The sequence below is a fragment of the Scyliorhinus canicula genome, chromosome 7, assembly GCF_902713615.1.
Source record: "Scyliorhinus canicula chromosome 7, sScyCan1.1, whole genome shotgun sequence".
Lineage (NCBI taxonomy): Eukaryota > Metazoa > Chordata > Chondrichthyes > Carcharhiniformes > Scyliorhinidae > Scyliorhinus > Scyliorhinus canicula.
In genome coordinates this window covers 141,127,897-141,154,486 of record NC_052152.1, presented here as the reverse complement: position 1 = coordinate 141,154,486, position 26,590 = coordinate 141,127,897, and the positions used below count along the sequence as shown (strand labels likewise).

The 26,590-nt window shown below is 47.8% G+C and overlaps 1 protein-coding gene across 4 annotated transcripts in view; it reads left to right on the top strand.

Annotated features, from left to right (window-relative positions):
• Window positions 1-26,590, top strand: part of LOC119969424 (solute carrier family 12 member 5) — a 1,634,719-nt gene that overhangs the window by 1,595,045 nt on the left and 13,084 nt on the right. For 3 of the 4 annotated variants that reach the window (XM_038803048.1, XM_038803051.1, XM_038803052.1), the window contains exons 18-24: window positions 6,670-6,865; window positions 9,023-9,192; window positions 18,340-18,471; window positions 19,606-19,713; window positions 21,668-21,790; window positions 24,533-24,720; window positions 24,980-24,994. In XM_038803048.1, the coding sequence (XP_038658976.1) occupies window positions 6,670-6,865; window positions 9,023-9,192; window positions 18,340-18,471; window positions 19,606-19,713; window positions 21,668-21,790; window positions 24,533-24,720; window positions 24,980-24,994 (932 nt within the window). The remainder of the gene's footprint in view (window positions 1-6,669; window positions 6,866-9,022; window positions 9,193-18,339; window positions 18,472-19,605; window positions 19,714-21,667; window positions 21,791-24,532; window positions 24,721-24,979; window positions 24,995-26,590) is intronic. The other variant, XM_038803049.1, reaches the window with a different exon arrangement.

The following is a 26,590-nucleotide window of genomic DNA, read 5'->3' as shown; positions in this document are numbered from 1 at the left end:
ATAAATACGTTCGGACAACACACCTTTCAGTTCTTCAAAGTTCTATTGGCTGAATTTTCCAGGCCACCCACAGCAGGAAAACCAGTAGGTGGACCTGTAAATTAGGATGTCATGCCATCAGTGCTATGCCCACTGTCTGTCTGCCTATTCCTGCTCTTGCCGCAATTTCACAGGTAGAAAGGGAAACTGATGGGCTGCCCACCTGTGACCCAATTGTAGTAAATGCCTAATTAAGGGCCTCATCTCACTGCTGCTCCAATAAAGTGGGCAGCGTGTGAAGCCTGCACTCAAAATGTAGCAGGCGGCATATCAATGAAAGCGGGTGGTGTGCCTTCTTCCCGCCACCCCCCCCCCCCACCCCCGCATGATTTTGCTTCCCCGTGTCCACACTTTCCCCACCAACCCTGCCCCCACCTCACACACACACATACACACACACGCACCCCACACCCTGCCCTGCCCAATTTGATTACCTGCCAACTCAACTCCAAGAAGACCCCGAACTTGCCTGGGTTTTGGGGAATACAAATTTCCTCTTCCTCCCAGACCTTCAGTAACATTTTACGGCACTTGCTGCCATATTGTGGTAAATAAAGAGTTCACGTGATTGAAAACAGGGGCTGGTTTAGCACAGGGCTAAATCGCTGGCTTTGAAAGCAGACCCAGGCGGGCCAGTAGCACGGTTCAATTCCAGTACCAGCCTCCCCGAACAGGTGCCGGAATGTGGCGACATGGGGCTTTTCATAGTAAATTTGAAGCCTACTTGTGATAATAAGCGATTTTCATTTCATTTTCATTTTCATTTCATTTCAAAACAGTTATGGAGAGACGGTAAGCATGTAGGTTAAGTGAATGTAGGGAGGGAAAAGATAAGGGTGGAGCTTTTGAACAATCTTCAGCCAGAAGTACCGAATGGATGATTCATCGCGGCCTCCTCGAGAGACCACCAGCATCTCCAGCCAATTCAATTCACTCCACAACATCAAGAAATGGTTGAAGACATTGGATACTGCAAAAGCTATAGGCCCTGACAATACTCCGGCAATAGGTGAAGGCTTGTGCTCCAGAGCTTGCCACACCTGCCGCCAAGCTGTTCCAGTACAGCTTTAACACTGGCATCTAACCAGCAATGTGGAAGATTGCCTAGTTAAGTCCTGTATACGAAAAGCAGGGCAAATCCAATCTGTTCAATTAACGACCTATCAGTTTAACCTTAATCATCAGTAAAGTATGGACGGGGCCGTCAACAATGTAATCAAGCGGCACTTACTTAGCATTAACTGCTCACTGACACTCAGTTTAGGTTCCGCCAGGGTCACTCAGCTCTGACCCCATTACAGCATTAATCCAAACATGGACAAAAGAGCTGACCTCCAGAGGTGAGGTGAGAGTGTCTGTCCTTGACATGAAGACAGCATTTGATAGAGTATGCCTTCAAGGAGCCCTAGCAAAATTGGACCCAATGAGAATCAGGGGGAAAACTCTCCACTGGTTGGAGTCATACCCCCTAGAACAGAGGAAGATGGTTGTGATTGTTGGAGATCCGTCATCTCAGCTCCAGGAGATCACTGCAGGGGTTCCTCAGGCAAGTGTCCTCGGCCCAACCATCTTCAGCTTTTTCATCATTGCCCTTCCTTCCAACATAAGGTCAGAAATGAGGATGCTCACTGATGATTGCACAATGCTCAGCATCATTAGGGGCAGCACGGTAGCATTATGGATAGCATAACTGCTTCACAGCTCCAGGGTCCCAGGTTCGATTCCGGCTTGGGTCACTGTCTGTGCGGAGTCTGCACATCCTCCCCGTGTCTGCGTGGGTTTCCTCCGGGTGCTCTGGTTTCCTCCCACAGTCCAAAGATGTGCAGGTTAGGTGGATTGGCCATGATAAATTGCCCTTAGTGTCCAAAATTGCCCTTAGTGTTGGGTAGGGTTACTGGGTTATGGGGATAGGGTGGAGGTGTTGACCTTGGGTAGGGTGCTCTTTCCAAGAGCCGGTGCAGAATCGATGGGCTGAATGGCCTCCTTCTGCACTGTAAATTCTATGAGAAATCATTCGTGACTCCTCAGATGCTGAAGCAATCTATACACAAATGCAGCCAACTTGAACAATATCCAAGTTTGGGCAGACAAGTAGTATGTAACATTTGCACCACACAAATGCCAAGCAATGAACAGCTCCAACAAGAGAGAATCTAACCATTGACCTTTGATGTTCAGTGGCATTGTCATCGCTTGATCTCCCACTATCAACATCACGGAGGTTACCATTGACCTGAAACTGAACTGGCCGAGCCATATAAATACTGTGGCTAGAAGAGTAAGTCAGAGGTTAGGAATCCCGCAGTGAATAAACTCACCTCCTGATTCCTGATTCCCCAAAGCCTGTCCACCATCCAGAAGGCACAGGAAAGGAGTGTAATGGAATACTCCCCACTTGTACAAACATCCAGTTCCTCCACCCCACAATAGCAGCAATGTGTATCATCTCCAAGATGCACTGCAGGAACTCAACAAGGCCCCTTAGACAGCACCTTCCAAACCCAGAATCTACATCACCGAGAAGCACAAAGGCAACAAACACATGGAATAACCACCATTTGCAATCTCCCCTCCAAGTCACTCACCATCCTGGCTTGGAAATATACCACCATTCCTTCACTGTCACTGGGTCAAAATCCTGGAAATCCTCCCCTACAGCACCATGGGTGTATCTACAACTCAGGGATTGCAGCAGTTCAAGCAGGCAGCCCACCACCATCACGGCGAATGACCTTCCCCTGCTGCTTTTTTCTGTGTTTCTCAGGGTCAATTAGCCATGGTCCCAGCCAGTGACACCCACACCCCATGAAAGAATAAAAAAGGAGGGGAAAGTGGGTGAGGTAAGTGGGTAAGGGTATAGGGTGGGTAAGAGTATAGGGTAGGCAAGGTGATTGTTTACGGGGTTAGAGACAGCAAAGTAAGTGGGTAAATGGGGTGAGGGGGTAGAGTAAGTAAGACAATTAGGTCAGTGGATAGCATGGGTAAGGGGGTAGGGTGGCAGGTGGGTTGTATGGCAGGTAGCTAGGAGGGTATGGGAGTTAAGTAGACAGCTGGATAGTATGGTAGGTGGATGAGGTGAGTGAGATGGATAGGATGGCAGGTGAGTGCTGAGTGAGTAGCTAGGTGGGTCAGGAATGAGACCTGTTGGGTCAGTGGCTAGTCAAGTTGGGTTGGGTGTGTTTGGAGTTCAGGGGGAATTGGGTAGTGGGGGATAGTCACAGTGGACCTGAAGCTAGAAGGGTTAGGTTGGTGGGGAGAGTCAAAGAATCAGGTAGTTAGTCGGGAGATCAGGGATGTAGTTGCGTGTCAGTTGTGTCGTTACCCAAGTGTTCAGCTAGGTCTTTTCCAACCTAACACTTCCTGGGTGAGTATCAGGGTAAGTCAGAACCTTCTAAAGTCTCCGACTCTAACTCAGAGTTGGAGACTTTGTGGAGGGTCCCAGGAAACAGGGGATTGTCCAACAGAAGTTCAAACTTCCTGGGCAATTCCCATAGAACCCCTGTGTTGGGACCGGAAAGAGGTCCCGTAGTGCATATTCCGGGCTAGGTCCAATTTGTAACTACCTGGAGACCGGAAGATCTGGGACATGCGTGACGTACATGAAATTTAGTAAATTCACGTATGGTAGTTTGGTTTGGTACAGTATTTCTTCATATTTTTCTGTAAATTGTTGGCCATATTTCCTAACCCTGTGCTGCACTTGACTTGACTGGGTCATTGGAACAGCAAAAAGCCTGCATTTCCGGGTCTCTCACAATGTTGCTGTTGAACCATGTTGAATCAGGAAGTTATACAAGAGTAGCTTACTTGCCTTGGGTTGACTTCTGATTCTTTCCTCTTTCTTTGGGGGAAAGGTATTTCTTCTGATGAGTATTAAGAACAAACCAGATAGTTTTCACATCCTATCACATAGGATTGTATTTATCACCCAGCGGGAACAAATGCTCAAATAATGGATAGCAAAATTATTCATGCAATAACAATCCCTGAGGGTCCATTGCTTAGAGTAATTAATTATTAGTTGCTGTCAAGATTTTTTTTAAAGCTGTGATCAAAGGCACTGGGATTGAATGTTGCACCACAAACTAATGACAATGTAGAACACCAGGATCTAAAGTGTTGAGATATTTGGGGCGACACAGTGGCACAGTGGTTAGCAATGCTGCCTCACAGCGCCAGGGACCCAGTTTCAATTCCAACCTTGGGCGACTGTCCATGTGGAGTTTGCACCATCTCCCCGTGTGTGCGTGTGTTTCCTCTGGATGCTCCCGTTTCCTTCCACAGTCCAAAAATGTGCAGGTTAGGTGGAATGAACATGGTTAATTGCCCGTTATTGTAGAGAGATGTGTCAGTAGGACAGCATGGTGGCGCAGTGGTTGCACTGCTGCCTCATGGCGCTGAGGTCCCAGGTTCAATCACGACCCTGAGGCACTGTCCATGTGGGTTTTGCACATTCTCCCCGTGTCTGCGTGGGTTTCGTTGCCATAACCCAAAGATGTGTGGGGTAGGTAGATAGGCCACGCTAAATTGCCCCTTAATTGGAAAAATTAATTGGGTACTATTAAAAAAAAAAATTTTTAAGATATGTTAGTGTCTAAAGATGTGTAGATTAGGTGCAGTTACATGGATAAGGTATTTTTATTGCACAAGCATGTTAACCTAGTAGCTCGTGACAAGTATGGCCTTTTTCAGATAGGTTTACTTGCTTTAACATAGGTTATGTCTGTGTTAACACAAACCAGGACACAGAGCAGAATTTAATGTAGGTGACGGGGATCTTGCACTAGCTGAGTAGAAGGTGAGAGCCCCCCATTACCTCTTTTTGGGAAGGCCCACCATATCAAGTGCCACTTCACTAGCCTTCCACAGGATCAGGAACCATGGGGCCTGCGGTCCTGCCTGCTGAGAGCTGGTGGCCAATCAGAGATCGGCAATTCTTGCTCAGCAGCACCACCAGAAAGATAGTGGCTGTTACTGGTAATGCACCCACCCGAAGACCAGTATCACCATGGGACACCGGCCACAGGTGAGTGATGGCATAAGGGGGGCTGCAAGGTTTGGGTCACAGGGAAGAGGGGAGGGGCGTCGGCAGTAATGCCAGCAAGTCCTTCCCCCCCACCCCATCTTCTCAATGCCTGATCCCTCATGCAGACATTGAGTCCTGATATCATGGGACCTACTGGAAGACCACAAATAACCAAGACAGAATTTACATAGACATAGAATTTACAGTGCAGAAGGAGGTCATTCGGCCCATCGAGTCTGCACCGGCTCTTGGAAAGAGCACCCTACCCCCTATCCAAGGTCAACACCTCCACCCTATCCCCATTACCCAGTAACCCCACCCAACACTAAGGGCAATTTTGGACACCAAGGGCAATTTATCATGGCCAATCCACCTAACCCGCATATCTTTGGACTGTGGGAGGAAACCGGAGCACCCGGAGGAAACCCACGCACACACGGGGAGGATGTGCAGACTCCGCACAGACAGTGACCCAAGCCGGAATCGAACCTGGGACCCTGGAGCTGTGAAGCGATTGTGCTATCCACAAGGCTACCGTGCTGCCCAATTTGCTTTAATGGTTTCACGCATGCTGAGACCCCCACCTATCGCAGGGTGAATACCAGAAGCAGTGAGATGAGGTACAAATTGCCTACTTAAGGGCCTCAGTTGGTGGTGGAGTGGAAAGGCTGTCAATGAGCATTCCTGCCAAAGAGTTAATTGGGGCAGAGGTGGAAAAGTGACAGGATCCCCACCCGCTAACCTTCCTGCCTGCAAAGACACCATGAGGAATTCCGCCCATCAATTGCTGGAGGAGTGCAGACGAGATTCACCAGAATGTTGCCTGATGGAACATTTAAGTTATGAAGCGAGGTTAGATAGGTTTGGGTTGTTTTCGCTGGAGCAAAGAAGATTGTGGGGTGACTTGATCAAGCTGTTACAAGATTATGAGCGACATGCACAGAGTGGATAGAGAGCAGCTCTTCCCCTTAGTTAAAGGGTCAGTTACAAGGCAACACAAGTTCAAGGTGAGGGGAGGAAAACTTTTTTACCCAGAGGGTGGTGACGGTCTGGAATGCACTGCCTGGGAGGGTGTTGAGGCAGGTTACCTCTCAACCTTTAAAAAGAACCTGGATAAGCACTTGGAACGCCATAACATTCAAGGCTATGGGCCAAGTGCTGGCAAATGGGATTTGGTAGGTAGGTCAGATGTTTTTCATGTGTTGGTGCAGACTCGATGGGTTGAAGGGCCTCATCTGCCCTGTATTTTCTGTTATTTTGTGAATTCTGGAGCATGCAATTAAATAATGTAATCTAGCGAGCCCAGTACGCATGTTTTTAGGTAATCAGCAATTTACAAATTCCATTCCATCAGAAAATTAGCACAGTCCAACAGTCCAAGTCAGACTAAGAAAAGGGGGGCGGTGGTGGAGGCTTGTGAAGATAAGAGCTGCAAATAATTGTTTCAAATCAATCTTCTGTGTAGTTGATCAGTCGTGCTCTCATTTTGGTCATCACTGCCCATTCCACCAACCAGCCTTCCAAATGTTGATTTGTTGGTAATCTTGTGTTCATATCATTCCCTTTTAATTCCTGTTCTGTTCTCTCCATCTCTCCCTGGGCAGTCGGTCAAGCGTCTCATGGAAGTGGAGAAGGTGAAAGGGTTCTGTCAGGCAGTTGTATCCTCCAATCTTCGTGATGGCATGTCTCACCTCATCCAGTCGTGCGGTCTGGGAGGAATGCAACACAACACTGTACTGATGGGCTGGCCGAGAGCTTGGAGACAGTCTGATGACCCCAGAACATGGAAAAATATAATTGGTACGTGTAAACCTGAAAATCACAGGATCCCTAAGGAATTGTAAATGAATTCTGAATCAGTTATAAAGCACAATTAAAAATAAAAATTTAGGAGCCGAACTGAAAAGAACTTCAAAGGCAATCGGGATAAATTAGCATTACTAGTTCCAGTAATTGGGGCTGGATCTGTCAATCATTCATGGTCACTAAGTGAGAAGCAGACGCTTTATCCACAATATTGCTAAATTTTAAATTTGCCACCTGCTGTCAAGTCATCCTGATCTGCAGTGGAACCAAACGTCACAGACGGAATGGTGGCGTTCAACAGTAGTCAGAAAAAGTACTGGTGATCGTAATTCCGACTGCATATGTGAACAATAACTCTTTGCAAGGAGAGAGAAAAATAAAATGTGTATCTGGTACTTATTAAAAAGAATGAAAAAGTCTGGGATTGCATGCAGGGCTTTAAAACACTGCAGTTGAGACAATGCTCATGAAGTGCTTGACCTTGAATCTTTCTATTTATGTCAATCAATCTCGTCCTACATGTTGCAGCATTATTACATGCTCCTATCCATCATTATCACCAATATATAAAACAAAGTATGTTTTTTAGAATGCAAGTATTACTTGTAAGGTCCTTATATATTGTATCAAACCTAAGTCATTCCTTAAGAATTTGTAGAATCGTTGTAAATTTTCATGTTATTGGGTGTGCTTCTGCAAGGTCATAGAATCCCTTCAGCGCAGAAGGAAACCATTCAGCCATCGAGCCTACGTCGGTCCTCTGCACCCCGACCACTCCCCACCCTGTCCCCATAATCCTGTAACCTAACCTTTGGACACTAAGGGCAATTTAGCATGACCAATCCACCTAACCTGCGCATCTTTGGACTGTGCGTGGAAACCGGAGCATCCGGAGGAAACCCACACGGGCATGGGGAGAATGTGAAAACTCCAGGCAGTCACCCAAGGTGAAATTGAACCCGGGTCCCTGGCGCTGTGAGGCAGCAGTGCTAACCACTGTCAAAGGTACAGAATTGAAAATGAGCAATGTAGGAAGAGGAGCATGCTGATCAGTTCCTCAAGCCAGCCTCATCACACATTTCCACTATGGCCGATTTGAAACTCAGTTAATTTACCCATCTTAGCTCCACATCCTTATTTCCCGACTCAACAAAAATCCATTGATCCCAGTCTTGAAGTCTGCATTTTCCCCAGCATCTTCTGCATTTTTGGGGAAAGAATTCTGTTTTCCTTTGTTTGAAAGTGTGCTGACTGATTTCACTCCTGAGACACCAGCCTGTGCATCCCCCACCCCATTAGGATTATGTCCTCATATCCTTGATCCCACCAAAAATCTGTCCTGGTTCACTTATGTCGAAGCTACCCCAATAAAGCACACCAGCGCCTGTACTTCCTCAGGAAACTAAGGAAATTTGGCATTTCCACACTGACTCTTACCAACTTTTACAGCATAGAAAATTTTACACCATAGAAAACATCCTATCTGGTTGCATCACAGCCTGGTATGGCAACTGCTCGGCCCAAGACCGCTAGAAAGTTCAGAGAGTCGTGAACACCGCCCAGTCCATCACATGAACCCGCCTCCCATCCATTGAATCTATCGACACCTCCCGCTGCCTGGGGAAAGCGAGCAGCATAATCAAAGACCCCTCCCACCCGGCTTACTCACTCTTCCAACTACTTCTATTGGCAGGAGATACAGAAGTCTGAGAACACGCATGAACAGATTCAAAAACAGCTTCTTCCTCGCTTTTACCAGAGTCCTAAACGACCCTCTTGTGGACTGACCTCATTAACACTACATCCCTGTATGCTTCACCCGATGCCGGTATCTATGTATTTACATTGTGTACCTTGTGTTGCCCTATGATATATTTTCTTTTCATGTACTAAATTATCTGTTTGAGCTGCTCACAGAAAAATACTTTTCACTGTACCTCAGTACACGTGACAATAAACAAATCTAATCCAATCCAATCCATTGAAGGAACTGGTTTCTCTCTATCTATCGAATCCTTCTAGTTCTTCTGTTATTTTCTAAATGAGTTAATGGAAATAATGATATGCTTTCAAAAGGCAGTGTAAATGCAAGAATCTGGGACCAGAGTTATAATGGCTGCAACCAGTCACCTTGGAACCTTCTTTTTGTAGAAGCGGTTCGAGAAACAACAGCAGGTCGCTTGGCCCTTCTGGTAGCTAAGAATATCACAGCATTTCCATCCAACCAGGAGAGGTACTCTGAGGGTTACATTGATGTCTGGTGGATAGTTCATGATGGAGGAATGCTAATGCTGCTGCCATTTCTCCTCAGGCAGCACAAGGTAACGTGAAAATGTTTTGTTAAGAGCAACCATTTATCATATCGCTCTGTTGATGAGTTAATTCTGCTGTGTGCGTGCTTGTCTAGTGGAGTTACTGCAATTCAATTTAGGTGCAGAATCAATGTCAACAGCAGCACTGCGATCAATAAACCAACACTGCAATCACTCAAATGAACAGTAACTGCAGATACACCAGGTACAAGGGGAAGGTACATGTGGTATAGATCTGCAGATAGAATACATACAGCATTGCAGTTCAGCTTGTAGATGTAGGGGTATAGGGTTGGTGGCACAAAAGGTAGAGGGTTGCTGGCTAGGATTTACTGAGCTTCGGATGCAGGAGGTAAGGGCTTCAAGCACAGAAGCACAGAGTTAGAGGTACAGGGCTTCAGATATGGGGGATACAGTGTTGCAGGTACAGGGGGTATGGGTTGTAGGTACAGGGGTGCAGGGTTGCAGGTACAGGGGGTACAGGATTCCAGGCGAAGGGAGTACAGGGTGGCAGGTAGAGGGGTATGGGGCTGCTGGTAGATGGGATTAAGTGTTGCAGGTAGAGGGGGTACAGAAAGAGGGCTGCAGGTATGTGGCTGCAGATACAAGGGATATAAGGCTGCAGGTACTGGTATACAGGGCTGCAGGTACAGGACTGCAGATAGAGGGGATACATGACTGCAGGTACAGGGGTTACAGGGCTGCAGGTACAGGAAGTACAGGGCTGCAAGTACAGGAAGTACAGGGCTGCAGGTACAGGAAGTACAGGGCTGCAGGTACAGGAAGTACATGGCTGCAGGTACAGGAAGTACAGGGCTGCAGGTACAGGAAGTACAGGGCTGCAGGTACAGGAAGTACAGGGCTGCAGGTACAGGAAGTACAGGGCTGCAGGTACAGGAAGTACAGGGCTGCAGGTACAGGAAGTACAGGGCTGCAGGTACAGGAAGTACAGGGCTGCAGGTACAGGAAGTACAGGGCTGCAGGTACAGGAAGTACAGGGCTGCAGGTACAGGAAGTACAGGGCTGCAGGTACAGGAAGTACAGGGCTGCAGGTACAGGAAGTACAGGGCTGCAGGTACAAAGGTACAGAGTTGGTTTTACAAGACTGTGGGTACTGGGGTGCAGGGCTGCACACCCAGAATGAAAAAAAAAAGCTGCAGGTACAAGGGGCACAGGGCTGGGGGACAGTGGGTACAGGGTTGTAGGTGTAGGAGGTAGAGGGTTGCAGGTACAGGGCTGCATGTACAGCGCTGCAGGTACAGGGCTACAGGTATAGGGCTGCATGTACAGGGGTTTCAGGTCTACAAGTGCAAGGGGTACATGGCTGCAGGTGCAGCTGATACAGGGCTGCAGGTACAGGACTGCATTTACAGGGGGCACGGGTCTGCAGGTGTAGAAGGTACAGGGCTGCAGGTACATGGCTGCATGTACAAGGAGCACAGGTCTGCAGGTACAGGGGTACAAAGCTGTAGGTACATGGCTGTGTGTACAGGGCTGCAGCAACAGAGAGTTCAGGGCTGCAGGGCGTACGGGGTTGTAGGTAAGGGCTGTAAGTACAGGGTTGTACAGGGCTGCAGGTAAAGGAAGTATCGGCTTGCAGTTACAGCGGTACAGGGTTGGGGTTAAAGGACTGCACGTACATTCATTCTGCATTTCTCGTCAAATTCAGTAAGATCACAATTTTGAAGTTGCAGAATTATTTTTCCACTTCTTATAGTGTGATTTCTTTTCCCCAAGTACTGACTTCAAATGCTAATTCAATCCTACCTGCCTTAATCTGCTGAAATTCAGAACATAATGAGAAGTGCAACTTGCATTGTATATATTCCATTGTTATTCAAGCTACTTTTGTATTTATTCACTTGTTCCCTAGCTCCTTCATAGTTAAAATCTGCTTTGTTAAAGAATCATCATTGACAGAGAATAATATTCTGACTTTTAAACGGTTAGAATGTAATGAATGCAGTTTTGATCTGCAGTGACAGAGCAGACATGAACCAACTGATGGCCTGTGATACTTTATGTGGACTTATAAAATTAACGGGTTCAGAACTCATTTGTATTTATGGTCGACAGATTAAATTTGTACCATTTGCGCTGACTGTTTTATATTCTATCAATAAAAGTCACAGGACATCTTGGCAAATTTTTACTTGAGTATATCACACATCATTAACCCTGATATAATCTTTAGCCATCAGCGTCTGCCATGTCACTCACCGAAAGGAAAATATATGAATTGAGAATAATGGACTCATAAAATTTGCAGTAACAATGTTGACATGACGAATGTGCCAGCAGGTGCCCCCAGCACTCACCCCATTGGATTTGGCAAGATCAATAGAAACAAAGAAAAGTACAGCACAGGAGCAGGCCCTTCGGCCCGCTAAGCCTGTGCTGATCATCATGCCCTAACTAGAAACAAAACCTTCTGCCCTTACTCGGTCCATATCCCTTTATTAAAGAATATCTAATTTGTATGGGGTGACTTCGGGTGATGGTGATGAGCTGAGCGGATGCACAAAAGATGGCTCCCCTGGAAATTTGAAATTAGGCACTTTTAGTTCCAAACAAATTGCTAAATCTGGAGGAACACACCCCCACCTGCTGCCAACGCTACACAACAAACGAGGCATGGCAGGCAACAACCTGAGGAGCCGAAAACAGGCAGTAAAAATTGGGATTCTCCGACCCCCCCCCCCAGGTCGGGTCAGACAGTAGCCGGGGGGCGGCGTGAATCCCGCCCCCGCAGGCTGCCGAATTCTCTGGCGCCGGGGTTTTGGCGGGGGCGGGAATCGCGCCGCATCAGTCGCCGGCTGCTGGCAGCGCCCACCCCCCCGGCGATTCTCCGGCCCGTGTGGCCGAGTGGCCGCCCGTTTTCGGCAGGTCCCGCCGGCGTAAATCACAACAGGTCCTTACCGGCAGGACCTAGCTCCATGGGCGGCCTGCAGAGTCATCGGGGGGGGGGGCGCAGGAGGAACTGGCCCCAGCGGGTGCCTACACGGTAGCCTGGCCCGCGATCGGGGCCCACCTATCCACAGGCGGGCCTGTGCCATGGGGCACTCTTTCCATCTGCACTGGCCGCTGTCAACCTCCGCCATGGCCAGAGTGGAGAAGAACCCCCCTGCGCATGCACTGGGATGACGCCAGCACACGCTGGCGCTCCCACGCATGCGCCAACTCGCGCTGGCCGGAGGAGGCCCTTCGCCACCGGTTGGCGTGGAGCCAAACCATTCCGCGCCAGCTGGCATAGTGCCAAACACTCCAGCGCCGGCCTAGCCCCGAAGGTGTGGAGGATTCCGCACCTTCGGGGCGGCCCGACGCCGGAGTGGTTCACGCTACTCCTCGGCGCCGGAGTGGCCCGCCCCGCCGGTTCGCGGAGAATCCCGCCTGGAGAGGAAGATTGACGCGATGGGGGACACACAGGGCGACAAGGATTCGGACACACCCGAGAGGGATGGGTCGCCAGAACACATGCCTGGCAAACCCCCGATAAATGAATGAAGGGATTTCCTGGCACCGGAGCTCCAAGTGCTCAAATATGGCATTAAACTCAAAATGATGGCAACGGTGAAAGTGGCAGTAGCTGAGGCACTGGTTCATCTTCAAGCAGCGTTGGAAAAGACGGAACGGCATCTGGAGACCAAGGAGGTGACAATCTGAAAGCTGGAGAAGGCCGTGACCTACTCGGGTGACCAGACCGCCTCACTGGAGATGGAGATGGCAAGTTGGTGGCAACACAAGGGATCCTAAGGGGGAAAGTTGAGGACTAAGAGAACCGGTCCCGCCGCCAAAACCTTGTTGGCCTACCAGAGGGTACCGAGGGCAGAAACTCTACGGAATACGTGGAACATATCCTGGGCAAACCTGTTGGAGGGGAAAGTTTCCCCAAGCCCTCAGAAGTGGATAGAGTCCACAGTTCACTCAGAGAGCAGTAGGACACAGAAGGGGGTGAGGAGGCAAAGAAGGGGAAGAGAAACGCAATGGTCGGGGGTAGGTGTGGATCGATTCCGGGGGAGGCCACGACACCAGCAGGTGAGCTAGCACAGGGAAGTACAAGCCAGGGGAGGGCCACGGGGAGAGTGTCTGGCAGCAGGAGGGGAGAAAACTCCAGAATGAGGTAAATAGGGAGGGAAACATCGGGGCAACAGCTTGGCGCTGGGAAGTCTACAGGGACATGGTGGGGGGAAGGGGGGTGGCAGGCAGGACCAGGGGGATTTTACGAAAGGGGGTTACAAGGCCGGCTACGATGGATCACACATGGCAACAACGGAAACAAGGACACCGAGAACAGCCATCTTGAAGGGCCCCCAAACAAACGGAGTGTAGAGGCCCACTACATGGCATACACAATGATGGTGGCCATCTTTGTTGGCTCCTGAACAAATGGAAACCCCGAAGTGCAGAAGCACAGCCACATGGCAAGTATGGTGACCACGGCAATATTGATTGGCCCCCAAGCAAAGGATGAGTGCAAGGGCTCATCCACAACGTAAGTATGGCTGACCCCCATCAGAATAGTCACTTGGAATGTCAGAGGACTTAACAACCCAGTGAAAAGTCCCAGAGTCTTCACCCATTTGCAAGGCCTGAGAGCCGACATAATCTTCCTCCAAGAGATGCACGTGAGGGAGAAAGACTCATCCAGGTAAGAAAGAGCTGGGTGGGACAGACTTACCATTCACGCTACGGTATGACGGCTACGGGGATGGCCATTCTGCCAATAAGATGTCAGCATTTAGAGCGACAAGGACAGTTACGGACCAAGGGTGATGGAACATCATATTTAGTGGTGTCCTGGAAGGGGCACCAGTGGTCCCAACTGGGATGACACTGAATTCATGAAGAAAACCACGGCGGAAATCCTCGACGTAGACACACACTGACCCATCATGGGGGGGATTTCAACTGAGTACAGTACCCACGGACTGACCGATCAAACTCCAAGTCAGGGAAAAAAATCAAACATGGCAAAGGAATTGAATGTTTTCATGGAACAAATGGGGCTGGGCTCCCAAGGAGGTTTATACACCCAGGGGAGAAGGAGTTCTACAGCTTCTACCAGGTACACAGGGTGTATCCTAAGATTAATTTCCTGTAGTGTGGAAAGCGGTGCTTCCAGGGGTAGTGGGAGTCGAGTACTCTGCAATCGTAATCTCTAACCATGCTCCACACTGTGCAGATGAGGTTGGAGACGGGCCGGACACAACGCTCCCCATGGAGGCTGGACACAGCCCTTCTGGCCGATAAGGCACTCTGCGAACGGAGATAACAGGCTATAGACGGGTATGTTACCAACACCAGAATGGGGAGGTCTCACGCACCACCTTCTGGGAGGCTAAAAGATGGTGATAAGAGGGAAAATTATTGCGTACAAGGCACACAAAGAAAGGATAGTGAGGGCCGCCAGGGAACAGCTGATCGAATCCATACTGGAGGTGGAGCGGCAATACTCCTCGACCCTGACCGTGGAACTGCTGGTGGAGAGAAAAAAGCTGCAGATGGACTTTGGTCTGCCCTCCACTGGGAAAGCAGTGAACCAGCTCCACCCAAGCATGGCAGATCTTTTGCAAACATGGAGACAAAGCCAGCTGCCTGCTGGCTTACCAGCTGAGAAAGCAGGCAGCCATGAGGGAAATAGCCCATGTTAGGGATGGTAGTGGTGGCTGGTTGCCACTCCAACGAAGCCTTCACAACCTTCTACTGGGGGCTGTACACCTCCGAGCCCCCCAAGGGGGACTCAGGGATGAAGCACTTCCTCGATGACTGGACACACTGGTCATGGGGGAGGAAATGAATTGGGACCTGGAAGCACCATTAGAACTGGAAGAAGTGATGGAGAGTCACTGGAAGAAGTCATGGGGAAAGTGTTAGGGCCAGATGGATTCCCAGCGGACTTCTGCAAAAGATTTGTACCAGCATTTGCCCGGACCTGCGGGGGATGTTCGCAGACTCGCTAGTAAGGGACACCCTGTCACCAACGCTGGCACAAGCCTCAATATCACTGAAAGCCAAAAAGGACAAAGACCCGACTGTGTGCTGACCCTACAGGCCCATCGTGCTACTCAACGTAGATGCAAAGATCCTGGAAAAGGACGGTGTGGCGGCTGGAGAGCTGTGTGCCAGAGGTGGCCGTGGAGGACCAGTGGGGCTTTGTCAAGGGTAGGCACCTAACATCGAACATCAGGCGCCTGTTGATGTTTCCAAAGAGTGGACAGAGAGCATAGAGTCTCACTCTACACAGATGACCTGCTCCTCTACATCTCAAATCCCCAGAGCGTGGAAGGGACAATGAAATTCCTAAATGAGTTTGGAGCCCTTTCGAGTCACAAGCTTAACCTGAGTAAGAGTGAGATCTTCCCTGTGAACCTGCAGGGAGAAGGGACAGAGCTGGGGGAACTGCCATTCAAGCAAGTCCAGACCAAATTCCGCTACCAGGGGATCCAAATAGCCCACGACAGGACACGGATCTATAAATGGAACCTGACGAATCTGGTGGAGGAAGTCAAAAGGGAACCGGCAGAGGTGGGGCCCACACCCGCTCTCCCTCGCAGGGAGAATACAGACAATCAAAACGAACGTACTGCCCAGGTTCCTCTTCCTGTTCAGATCCCTCCTGATCTATATTCTTAAGGCCTTTTTCAACACAGTCGAAGGGGGATGAGGGTGGGGGGAGAATCCGAGGATCCAAAAGAAGGTCCCACAAAGGTGAAGATATGTGGGAGGCCTGGCCCTCCCGCACCTACAGTTCTACCACAGGACGGCCACCGCAGAAAGAGTGACGGGATGGGTGAAGGAACCGGGAGCAAAGTGGGTGAAGGTAGAGGAGAATTCATGCATAGGCACGTCCCTCTGAGCCCTGGCTACAGCTGCTCGCCCATCCCACCAGGCCAAACACTCGAGGAGCCCAGTGGTAGTAGCCACGTTCCGGATATGGTACCCAATGAGGCAGCACTTCGGCCTAACTGAAATCTCCACCATAGCCCATATCTGCAACAACCATGGGCGGGATTCTCCATTACGCCAGCCGGTCAATGGGGTTTCCCATTGTGGGGCAGCCCCACGTCGTCGGGAAACCCCCGGGCGCCGGCGTAACGGAGAATCACGCCGGCGGAGAATCACCGCCCATATGTTTACACCCACAATAATGTACTCTCTTTCTAAAAGTGGAGACAGGACGAGGGGACACTGACAGTTATGGACATGTACACAGACGACAGAGCAGGAACCCTGGGGGAACTCACGGGGAGATTCTAATTACCAAGAAGGAATTACCTGACATACATTCAGGTCAAAAACTTGCTCCATACGGAAACAACGACGTACCCCCAGATACCAGGACACTCGCTAGTGGAACAACTTCTGGACACGGGAAACCTAGGAAAGGAAAACTGTGGGACCTGAACAGGCGACTGTTAGAGGTCTTGATGGGACAAGGAAATGGGAGGAGGAACTATGCATAGAAATGGGTTGAGGGCTCTGGATCGAAGCATTGCACAGGGCGAACTTCATCTCCACATGTGCAGGGCTGAGCCTAACATAACTAAAGGTGATGCACCGAGTGCACCTAACCAGAACCTTAATGAATGGGTGCTTTCCAGAGGTGGAGGACAAATGTGAATGGTGCCAGGGTGGCTCAGCGAATCATGCCCACATGTTCTGGGCTTGCCCCAGACTTGTCGGGTACTGGATGACCTTCTTTGAGGCGATGTCAAGGGTTGTGGGAGTGAGGGTGGAGTCGTGCCCACAAGTGGCAGTCTTCAGTGTTTCAGATCAGCCAGAACTCTTTATGGGGATGGTGGCCGGCGCATTAACCTTTACCTCCCTGATCGCCCACCCCTCCCTGATCGCCCACCGGAGAATCCTGCTCGGCTGGCAATTGGCAGCCTGCAGATTGGCTGCCCGGTCTGGCAGAATTTCTCAGGCTGGAAAAAATATAACTTGCCATCCGAGGACCAGAAGAGGACCTCCATAGGATGTGGAAGCCGTTCATCAACTTGTTATAATATCTGTTCGTAGCCACCAATCAGTAGAGTAGAGTAAGTGGGTAGGGGGGGTAGTTGTTGGGGGTGAGGGGAGGGGTGCGAGGAGACAAAAATGAGCCACGGGTCATAAAGGAAAAGGAGGGGGTGGGGGAGAAGGGGGGGAACAGGCAAAGGCACGCAAAGAGAACCTGAGGGACAAGGGACAAAGCCACAGGGGAAGGTCCGAGGGCAAGTTGAAGCCGAAACCAAATTGTAAATAGACACCTGTAAATGGACACATGCTCTGGCCATACTGGATACTGTAACAGGTTTTTTCCGACTAAAGGGGGGCCGTGGCCACAGCGGGAGGGAAGACAATTGCCAGTAAATATATGTCCTGATTTCAGTTTGTCTTTTTTAGTATCCTTTTTTGCACGGCTTTGTAATATGTAACTTATGAATTGTGAAGTATAAGGAGCGGTATTCTCCGCCCTTCTGCACCCGTTGTCTGGTGCGGCACATCCATGCCGGCAGCAGGATCCTCCGTCCTGCCAGTCAGCCAATGGGGTTTCCCACTGTGGGCACCCCACGCTATCGGGAAATCCGCGGGCTTGAATGCGTTGCCAGCAGAATATGGTATTCCCATCCCATACTTTAGTCAACCTTTGCGAGCTGTTTCTGAAATGTAACTCTAGAGCATGTCAGGTCTAAAAAGAAAGATAATTTCAGATGGATCCCATGTTCAGAAATTATTCATTATGCACTTTCAAGAACTGGATAACATCGAACATTAGTTGGGGGTGGGTTGGGGGGAGGGGGGCGATGGGTGTTATTGGTGGCTATGGGTGATTCCTGATTCCTTTTTGTCATTTGTTTATGTGAACATGTGGGCGAATGTTTGGGGTTTGGTGGGAGGATGTGATCGTTGTTATTGATATGGGGATTGACATATTTGTTACTGATTACTGTTTATTGTTGGTGGGTGTAAATTTGGGAGAAAATGTGAAAAAGGAGGAGAATAAAGAAATATTTTTTTTTATATGTCTTGCGAATCCTTCCGCAACCTAATAACCATTGCCAGATACCAACCATCCTCTGGGAAACTGCTTTCTTGTGAAATTGAATTCCTCGCTAGATGTAACCTGTAGAGATATTGCTGCCATCTCTCTCATACACGGTCTTTGATTGATAGGTGTGGAGAAAGTGTAAGATGCGCATTTTCACAGTGGCCCAGTTGGAAGATAACAGCATCCAGATGAAGAAGGACCTTACAGTGTTTCTCTATCACCTGCGGATTGTAGCTGAGGTGGAAGTCGTAGAGATGGTACGAGGACAGTTGTGGAATGTGGAGATCAGTGTGGATAAGTAGCTCTTCTTGCCAGTGTACTAATAAAAAAGGGTAAGAATTATGAACTCTCAGTTAAAAGGAGTTCATCCCAATTTCCTCCAGCTTTGGGGGAGACAGTGGTGTAGTGTTAATGTCACACTGGGTGAGTAATCCAGAGAGGCAGGTTATTGCCATGCACCTCGGGGAATTTGAATTCAATTGATGAATAATTTGATTGATTAATCTGGAGTTAAAAGCTAGTGTATTAGTCCTTGTTGTAAATGCCCTCTAGGAAAGGAAATCTGACACTTTTATTAAATCTGGTCAACATGTGACTCCAGACCCACAGCAATGCAGTTGACTCTTAACTGCCCTCTGAAATGGCCGAGCAGTTCAAGCGTAATTAGAGATGGGCAACAAATGCTGGCCTTACCAGAGATGCCCACATCCCATTTTTTTTAAACTAGGGAGCCCTAAATTTCTTCCATAGGTTCCACTGACTTTACCTGAGTTCAAATGGATCAGGCTCATAGACAAACAATTACTATTGGTAACTGTTACAGATACCCTCTACTCAAATGCAAACAAGAGAAACAATAAGCATAAAAGTCATTAGAAAGAAAAAGGAAATTTAATAAATCAAATTATAATATTGTTTCCTATATTGACTATAGATTCCAGACCCTGTGGCACACACGGTCAGGGAAAGCCTGAAGCGCATTAGCGGACTCAGCATGCTGTGCATCCTTGACATAGTTAAAGCAGGGAGACAGGCAGTCAGAGCAACCACCCACTATGGGATGTGGCTGAAGAAATAGATTTCCAAAGTCCCAAAAGCATGTGATCCCCTGGACTAGGTTCAGTCTCCCAAGGGATTTTTCGCTCCTCTCCCAGGAGAGATGGCTTTCTGGCTTTCCGGCGATGTTTTATTGTGATGCACAAGGCACTGAAATTTGTGCAACAGACGTCTTTTCCTGATCAACCATATTTTCCTGCTTTATCCTACGGACATTTGGGATGTTTGTGAGGCCCGCATGTTTCCCCCACCATTGATATGTCTCTCACTGCAAATTAAAATGATCATTTTAAATAAGTTTTAAAGTTTCTTATTGAATGCATTCTGCTTCATAGCATGACAGTGATATCTCAGCTTATACTTACGAGCGAACACTGATGATGGAGCAGCGATCACAGATTCTAAAGGAAATGCACCTAACAAAGAATGAGAGGGAGCGTGAGGTATGGAACAATTTATTTTGTTTCATGAGAAATCTGGTTCAGGTCCAGTGCTTTGAACTGCAAAATCCTGAAATGTGGCTCTTACTTCTCCAATTATGCTGAAATCCTGTTCGTTCACAAGCATCTTGTTCAATAACAGAACAAAGGAGGTTGCTCAATTAGTTAACATTCCACCTGACATAATGCTGACCCATAGCGATCAGACAGTCCGAGGTTCAATCCCTGGAATGGGCTGAATTAGTTGCAGGTGTAGCCATCGTCACCATGTAGATAACATCAATTTCCTGTGTTGATGTTTTGAGAAGATTACCTTCCTGATCGAAGATTTAAGCAATGTCACATTTCCAAAGAGGGGCCATACTCCCAGGATGTAGGGGTTAAAGGTTTGGGGCCACGGGTTTGTAGCCTTGACTCCAATCCTGACTCCTGGTAAGCACCACTCCTCACTGCGATTACAGCAGCATTAAATCACCCCTTTGGACTTTCTACAAACAATAAAACAACTGACAGATAAGCAGGTGGTGAAGCAATTACTGCTCCCCAAGATGACAGGCGTTTCCAATAGTAATCAGCTGTGAAATCTTAGTTTTGAAAAAAATCCAAGTGAGGAGTGAAAGTCCAAAGATCAAAATCTAAATCCAAATCTAAGCGCAGGTTGCCACTGATGTTGAAGAAAGGTAATGGTGAAAAACGCAAGTCAAGAAATGGGTGTTACTTGCTGCCAAGTTTGGCTTTGAGAATTCAAAATTGAATATGGAAGGAAGATTGACGTTTAGTTACAAAGCCCTTTTCACAACCTCCGGACTGCCCAAACCACCTTGCAGCCAATTAAGTATTTTTGAAGTACTGTCACCGTTGCAAATGTAGGAGAGGATCCCACAATTTTGAGGTCCGGGAAGGACTGAGACTAGCAGATGATGAGCTTTGACAGAACTGGGATGTAGAGAGAAAGGAGAAGAAGTCGGAACCACAGGGGAAATTATGAAAAGTTATTCCACTTACAGGGCTAAATCGCTGGCTTTGAAAGCAGACCAAGGCAGCCCAGCAGCACGATTCAATTCCCGTACCAGCCTCCCCGAACAGGCGCTGGAATGTGGCGACTAGGGGCTTTTCGCAGTAACTTCATTTGAAGCCTACTTGTGACAATAAGCGATTTTCATTTCATTTAATTTCATAAAGAAAGTGAGTTACATATCAGTGAGGAGCAGCAACAAGAGCAGACTTCCTCAATAAGACACCAACCTGTGGATTCAAGAAAACACACTCCGTGGTACGAAAATAATAATAATCTTTATTATTATCACAAGTAGGCGAACATTAACACTGCCATGAAGTTACTGTGAAAAGCCCCGAGTTGCCACATTTCGCCACCTGTTCTGGTACACTGGGGGAGAATTCAGAATGTCCAATTCACCTAACAAGCACGTCTTTCGGCACTGGTGGGAGGAAACTGGAGCACCCGGAGGAAACACGCGTAGACACGGGGAGAACGTGCAGACTCCGCACAGGCAGTGACCCAAGCCGGGATTCGAACCCGGGTCCCTGACGCTGTGAAACCATAGTGCTAACCACTCTGCTACTGCGATTCAGTGCAGACATGGCAAGAGGGTTTAACTGTCTGTTTACATTTTTCCCTCTTCTGTCTCACTGACTGATCAATTTGGAAGGCAGGTTGAACTAATACAAGAGGCAGCATGAATATTATTCATGGTTGGTCCACAGGCATGATAACATGTCTGATTTTCCACCCCTGGCTTCCTCAAGGAATGTTATTGGCAGAGCAGGTCACAGAAATGAAAAAGATATGTGTCTGAACAAACAAATCATAAATCAGTAAATGAATGCCTGTGATGTCTTTATGAATAACACTCAACCACTGGAGATTTTTTATCTCTACAAAAGAAGTCAACATTTCGGAGTGTCTTGTTCAATCCTGCTCTTTTCCCTTCCCCAGATTCAAAGCATCACAGATGAATCACGCGGGTCCATTCGTCGTAAACATCCTGCGAAGGCCAAGCTACGCCTGAGCTCACAGGATGAACAGGAAGGAAGTGCTGAAGAGAAACCCGAGGAGGAGGTACTCCCATTATTGAGGCTGATTGGTGGCATCAGCTGGCATGTCAGCATTTGTTGTCTTCATTGGGCTAGATTTTCTGCCCCAAACCCCCACCCACCTGCCCCAGCAGCAGAGGCAGCTCACCATTGGCCGCTGGCCAGAACTTCAGGTCTCGCTGATGTCTACAGCTTTTTGCTCAGCTCATCCATCCCACCATGGCGGAGTTACCTTCAGCGGGACCAGAAGATCCCACAGGCCACAAAGGCCATAAAATCACACCCAATATCTTCACTCGATCAGATCACACAGGGTCTAGAATTCTCCGGTGTGTGGAGGCTGCAATGGGAAATCCCATCAACAAGTAGCAGGAATAGAGAATCCTGCTGCCTGTGAACAGCGCACCGCTGAGAAACAGGTGGCCAGAGGACCGGAGAATCCAGCCCATGATATTTTTTTTTTATGCATTTTTTTTTTTTTTCCGATTAAGGGGCAATTTAAATTGGCCAATCCACTTACCCTGCACATCCTTAGGTTGTGGGGGTGAGAAGAATTTTCAAACAACAGAGCAACATGTTTCAGGATCAAAGCAAAGCACTGCGGATGCTGGGTAAACTGTTCGGGTCTGGTAGCATCTGTCGAGAGAGAAATAGAGTTTACATTTTGAGTCTAATACGATTTTTCATCCTTCTGACGAACAATCAGGTTAGACCCGAAATGTTTAACATTAGGAGATGTCCTTCCAAAGAACCCTTATTTTTAATTCATTTATTTGGAATGATATTTTTCTCTCTTGCTTTTGACCTCCATTTCAATGTACTGATGTTTAGCTTATCTGAATCCAACATTGAGTGATGAAGAGGTAGATTTATTAAGCAACGTCCACTAGCTTATGGAAGCAGTTTGCAGGTCAATGGATTCTTAACTAGACCTGGTTGATTAACTGAAGCATTGGTGCAGCACTTACTGATGTGAAGAGAATGGCATCACTGGTTGTCATTGTTGCTTGACCAGAGCACACAAAGAGAACGCCGGCTCAGGGAGGTTCACATGGGCACTGCTATGTGATATCCTCAACGCGAAGATGATTCTGACTTTGTCAGGGAATCATCAGTGTTAAAGGGATTATTCTCCATCGCTGTGTCCAAATTGGCCGACACAATCATCTGCAAATAAACAGATGCAAGGTAGATAGGACAGTGCCATTGGCCGCTTTCATTTCAAAAGCGGAATACAATTATACAAAACTGGTGAGCAGGAGAATGTCAGCTGATTCAAAAGCCTTTCTTGCAGCCTGATGACATGAGTAAACAATTCCTCCCTGCGTCCCTCCCCAGATTTCTCCCTCACCTTACAGTGCAGATCTCCTTCCTGTGGTCAGACAGTCAATGCCTTGACAAGGGGAAATCTGGTGCTCAAAAATTCCTCTGGGTAAGGAGTTCCTGACAGTCACACGGTGGGGTGATCAAGGTGATGTTCCCTTTGGACATGGGCAGTAATCAGCGGCGATTTACACACCTTGATAGTTTTCTTTTTCTACTGATTACAATGTAAGCAGCAGTTGATTTCCAACTGTCAGTTTTTCACCTGTGTACATTGTGATAATTACCCTCTGAGTGTATCACTCACAGTCTAAGGGATCTCCTTAAATGGTGAAACCTTTGCAACTTTGAGTGACCCTGCAGTCCATCTCCACCTCATACAAACACCTCAGCGGCTAGAAAAATCCTGCATTTTTGAATGTGCAAATCCTTTGTGGTGATCTGAGAAGGTGTTATTTTATGAACCATGGCCGGATATGTAACTCGGAATCTCTCTGGCCCCTTCCCCTTCCCTTCCAGAGTACAAAAGATGACTCCTGTCAAAAGAGGTACTTAACATGTGGGGGTTTCTTGGAGTTTACAGGAAAATTGTGACGAGCTGTGGTGTATTTCTGTCTATGTTGCTGCAGGAACATTATATGAAATTCTTGGGTGAGTTTAGATAGCCCATGGAGCACGGAGTAATGAAAGGGGAGATAATGTAATATCCTGACAGGGCGAAAAGAGTTCTCCAGGCTCTTGGTAGAGTGAGTGACCTTTCCTGGAAACTTACCCCACAAGTATATTTCCCATTTATGTTTTTTACTGTTGACTTCCCCTTTTACTTCTAACTGCCCTCCATCATTGGCATCTACAAAACGCACAGCAGCACGCAGCATGCTTACTTTGACAGCACATTCCAACTCTGAGGCGCCCAGCACCAGAAAGGAAAGGACAGCAACCTTCAGGAAAGATCACCAGTTCCACGTTTACCTCCCATATATTGCCATTATCACTCAGATACATAATCCTAGAATTCTCTCTCTCTAACCTGAATTTAGGATCACCATCCCCACAAAGACTGCATTAGTTTATTAACCCATTCTCCGAGTGACCATGCATGGGTAATTAATGCAGCTTTGCCAAAGACAAATTCAAAATATGCTAGGTGTTACTTTAGTTGTTTAGAAGAGGTGGGTTGGCCATGCTAAATTGCCCCTTAGTGAGGTTGGGTGGGGTGACGGCGTTACAGGATGGGGAGTGGGGCCTAGGTGGTGTGCTCTTTCAGAGGGTCAGCGCAGACTCAGTGGGCTGAATGGCCTCCCCTTGCACTGTAGTGTTTCTGTGGAACTTGACTCCTTCACCATCACGGTAAATTCGACACATTTAAAATGTAGTTCCATGTCACCCGGCAGGCAGCCCTTGTTGCTGCCTCGCGTTCCATTCCTCTCTTGCTTCCTTTCAGGTTCAGTTGATCCATGACAAAACAGCTTCCACTCAGTCGATAGCCTCTCGGTCGCCCGCTGAGGAGGTCAGCACGCCTGGAGAGAAAGTTCACATGACCTGGACTAAAGAAAAATTAGTCGGAGACAAAAACAAAAACAAAGGGCCAGTCACACCAGAAGAAATCCGGGATCTGTTCAGTATGAAACCGTAAGTGCGCTTCATCTGAAGTACAGCAGGGAAGGGAGCAATGGGCCAGTTAAATATCTTAACATTCTTTACAATACAATAAATAAGATCAGACTGGGGTACTTCTTTTGGTAGAAATGGTAATGTGCAGTTATTAGGGTTTTAATGTTTTACTGGAGTTTGTGGTTTTAACTTGCTAGAAATCTTGTGCTTGGCATTTACTGTCAAAGTCATTCACTTCATTTTTTTAACTGGTCTTTTTCTCACTTAACGCTTCCAGTGAATGGGAGAATCTGTAAGTCAAACTCATTGTTTTCTTTCTTATTACTTCCTTCATTCCGCTGGTACAGTTGTATGTATTAATATTTTGCTTACAGGAGAATACATTCTGTTCATAGAATCATAGAATCCTTACAATGCAGAAAGAGGCCATTCAGCCCTTCGAGTCTACCCCGATCCTCCGAAAGAGCACCTCACCGAGGCCCAATTCCCCCGCCCTACCCCATAACCGCACCTAACCTTTGGACAATAAGGGGTAATTTAGCATGGCCAATCCACCTAACCTGCACATCTTTGGACTGAAAGAGGAAATCATACCACCCAGAGGGAACCCACACAGACACGGGAGAATGTGCAAACTCCACAATGATGGTCACCCTAGGTCAGAATCAAACCCGGGTCCCTGGAGCTGTGAGAGAGCAGTGCTAACCACTGTGCCGCCATTCATTAGGAAGTTTACAGCATTGTTATGCTTTGGGACTGTGTTTCTAATTTAAGGAAAAATGAAAGATGTCACGTCACCTGTGTTTACATTTGGAGACAATAGCAGCAGCCTGTGTGCAAACAGTGAATGGATTGGGATGCTCCAAAGTCCCAGAAAGGTGTTGAGAATGTTGGGCTGTAAACAGTTGTGCTTAAAGGTATCCATTTTGTTTCAAAATGAAAGAGAGCTGGTCTCTCAAAGATAGCTAATCAACATTTCTACCTGGATACATGCAGAACAGTGGCACAGTGGTTAGTACTACTGCCTCACAACACCAGGGATATGGGTTCAATTCCGGCCTTGGCTAACTGTGTGAAGTTTGCACTTTCTCCCCATGTCTGCATCGATTTCCTCCAGGTGCTCCGGTTTCTTCCCACAATCCAATGATGTGCAGGTTAAGAGGATTGGCCACGTGAAATTGCACCTTCGTGTCCAAATATGTGCAGGTTAGGTGGGGTAACGGGGATTGCGTGGGTTGGACCGAGGTAGCGTGCTCTTTCAGAGAGTCGGTGCAGACCCGATGGGCTCAATGGCCACCTTCTGCACTGTAGGGATTCTATAATTCTATTCTATGGATATGAGGCTCATGTGATTCATATTACTGTGGAAATGGACTTTGAGAAGAGAAGGGTTTCTTAGATAGCCCTGAAAACATAGACAATGTTGCAAGAGCAGCTATGGACAACAAGACACTGTGGTTCAGTATGCAGGAATCAGGGTGGGAGCATGTGCTTGTAATGGAAAGACCACTCATGGGAACTTAAAACAAGGCTGACAGGTTTTCCCAGCTTTAGCTAGAGGGAGAAGTCTCCATAAAAGACAGTTCTGCAGTTAAAGGTTTCCTGGCTGGGAAAGGGTTAAACCCTCAGAAACCAAGAATCATTTTGGACAGTTTCTGGGAGAATTGAATGACTACTTTCAGGATGTCATCCTGATGGTGGGTTTTCTCATTTGTGTTAAAAGTTCTACTCTGTAGTTCAAAGTAGTTGCCAACAAAAATGTAACTAGCCATTGACGTGGGCATCTATCTCCATTGAAGAGAGACATTTTTGGCTCCACATAGCTTGAGAGCACCACTCTACAAGCAATGTGGCAGTGCTTCCATGAACTACCGTTAGCTGGTACAGG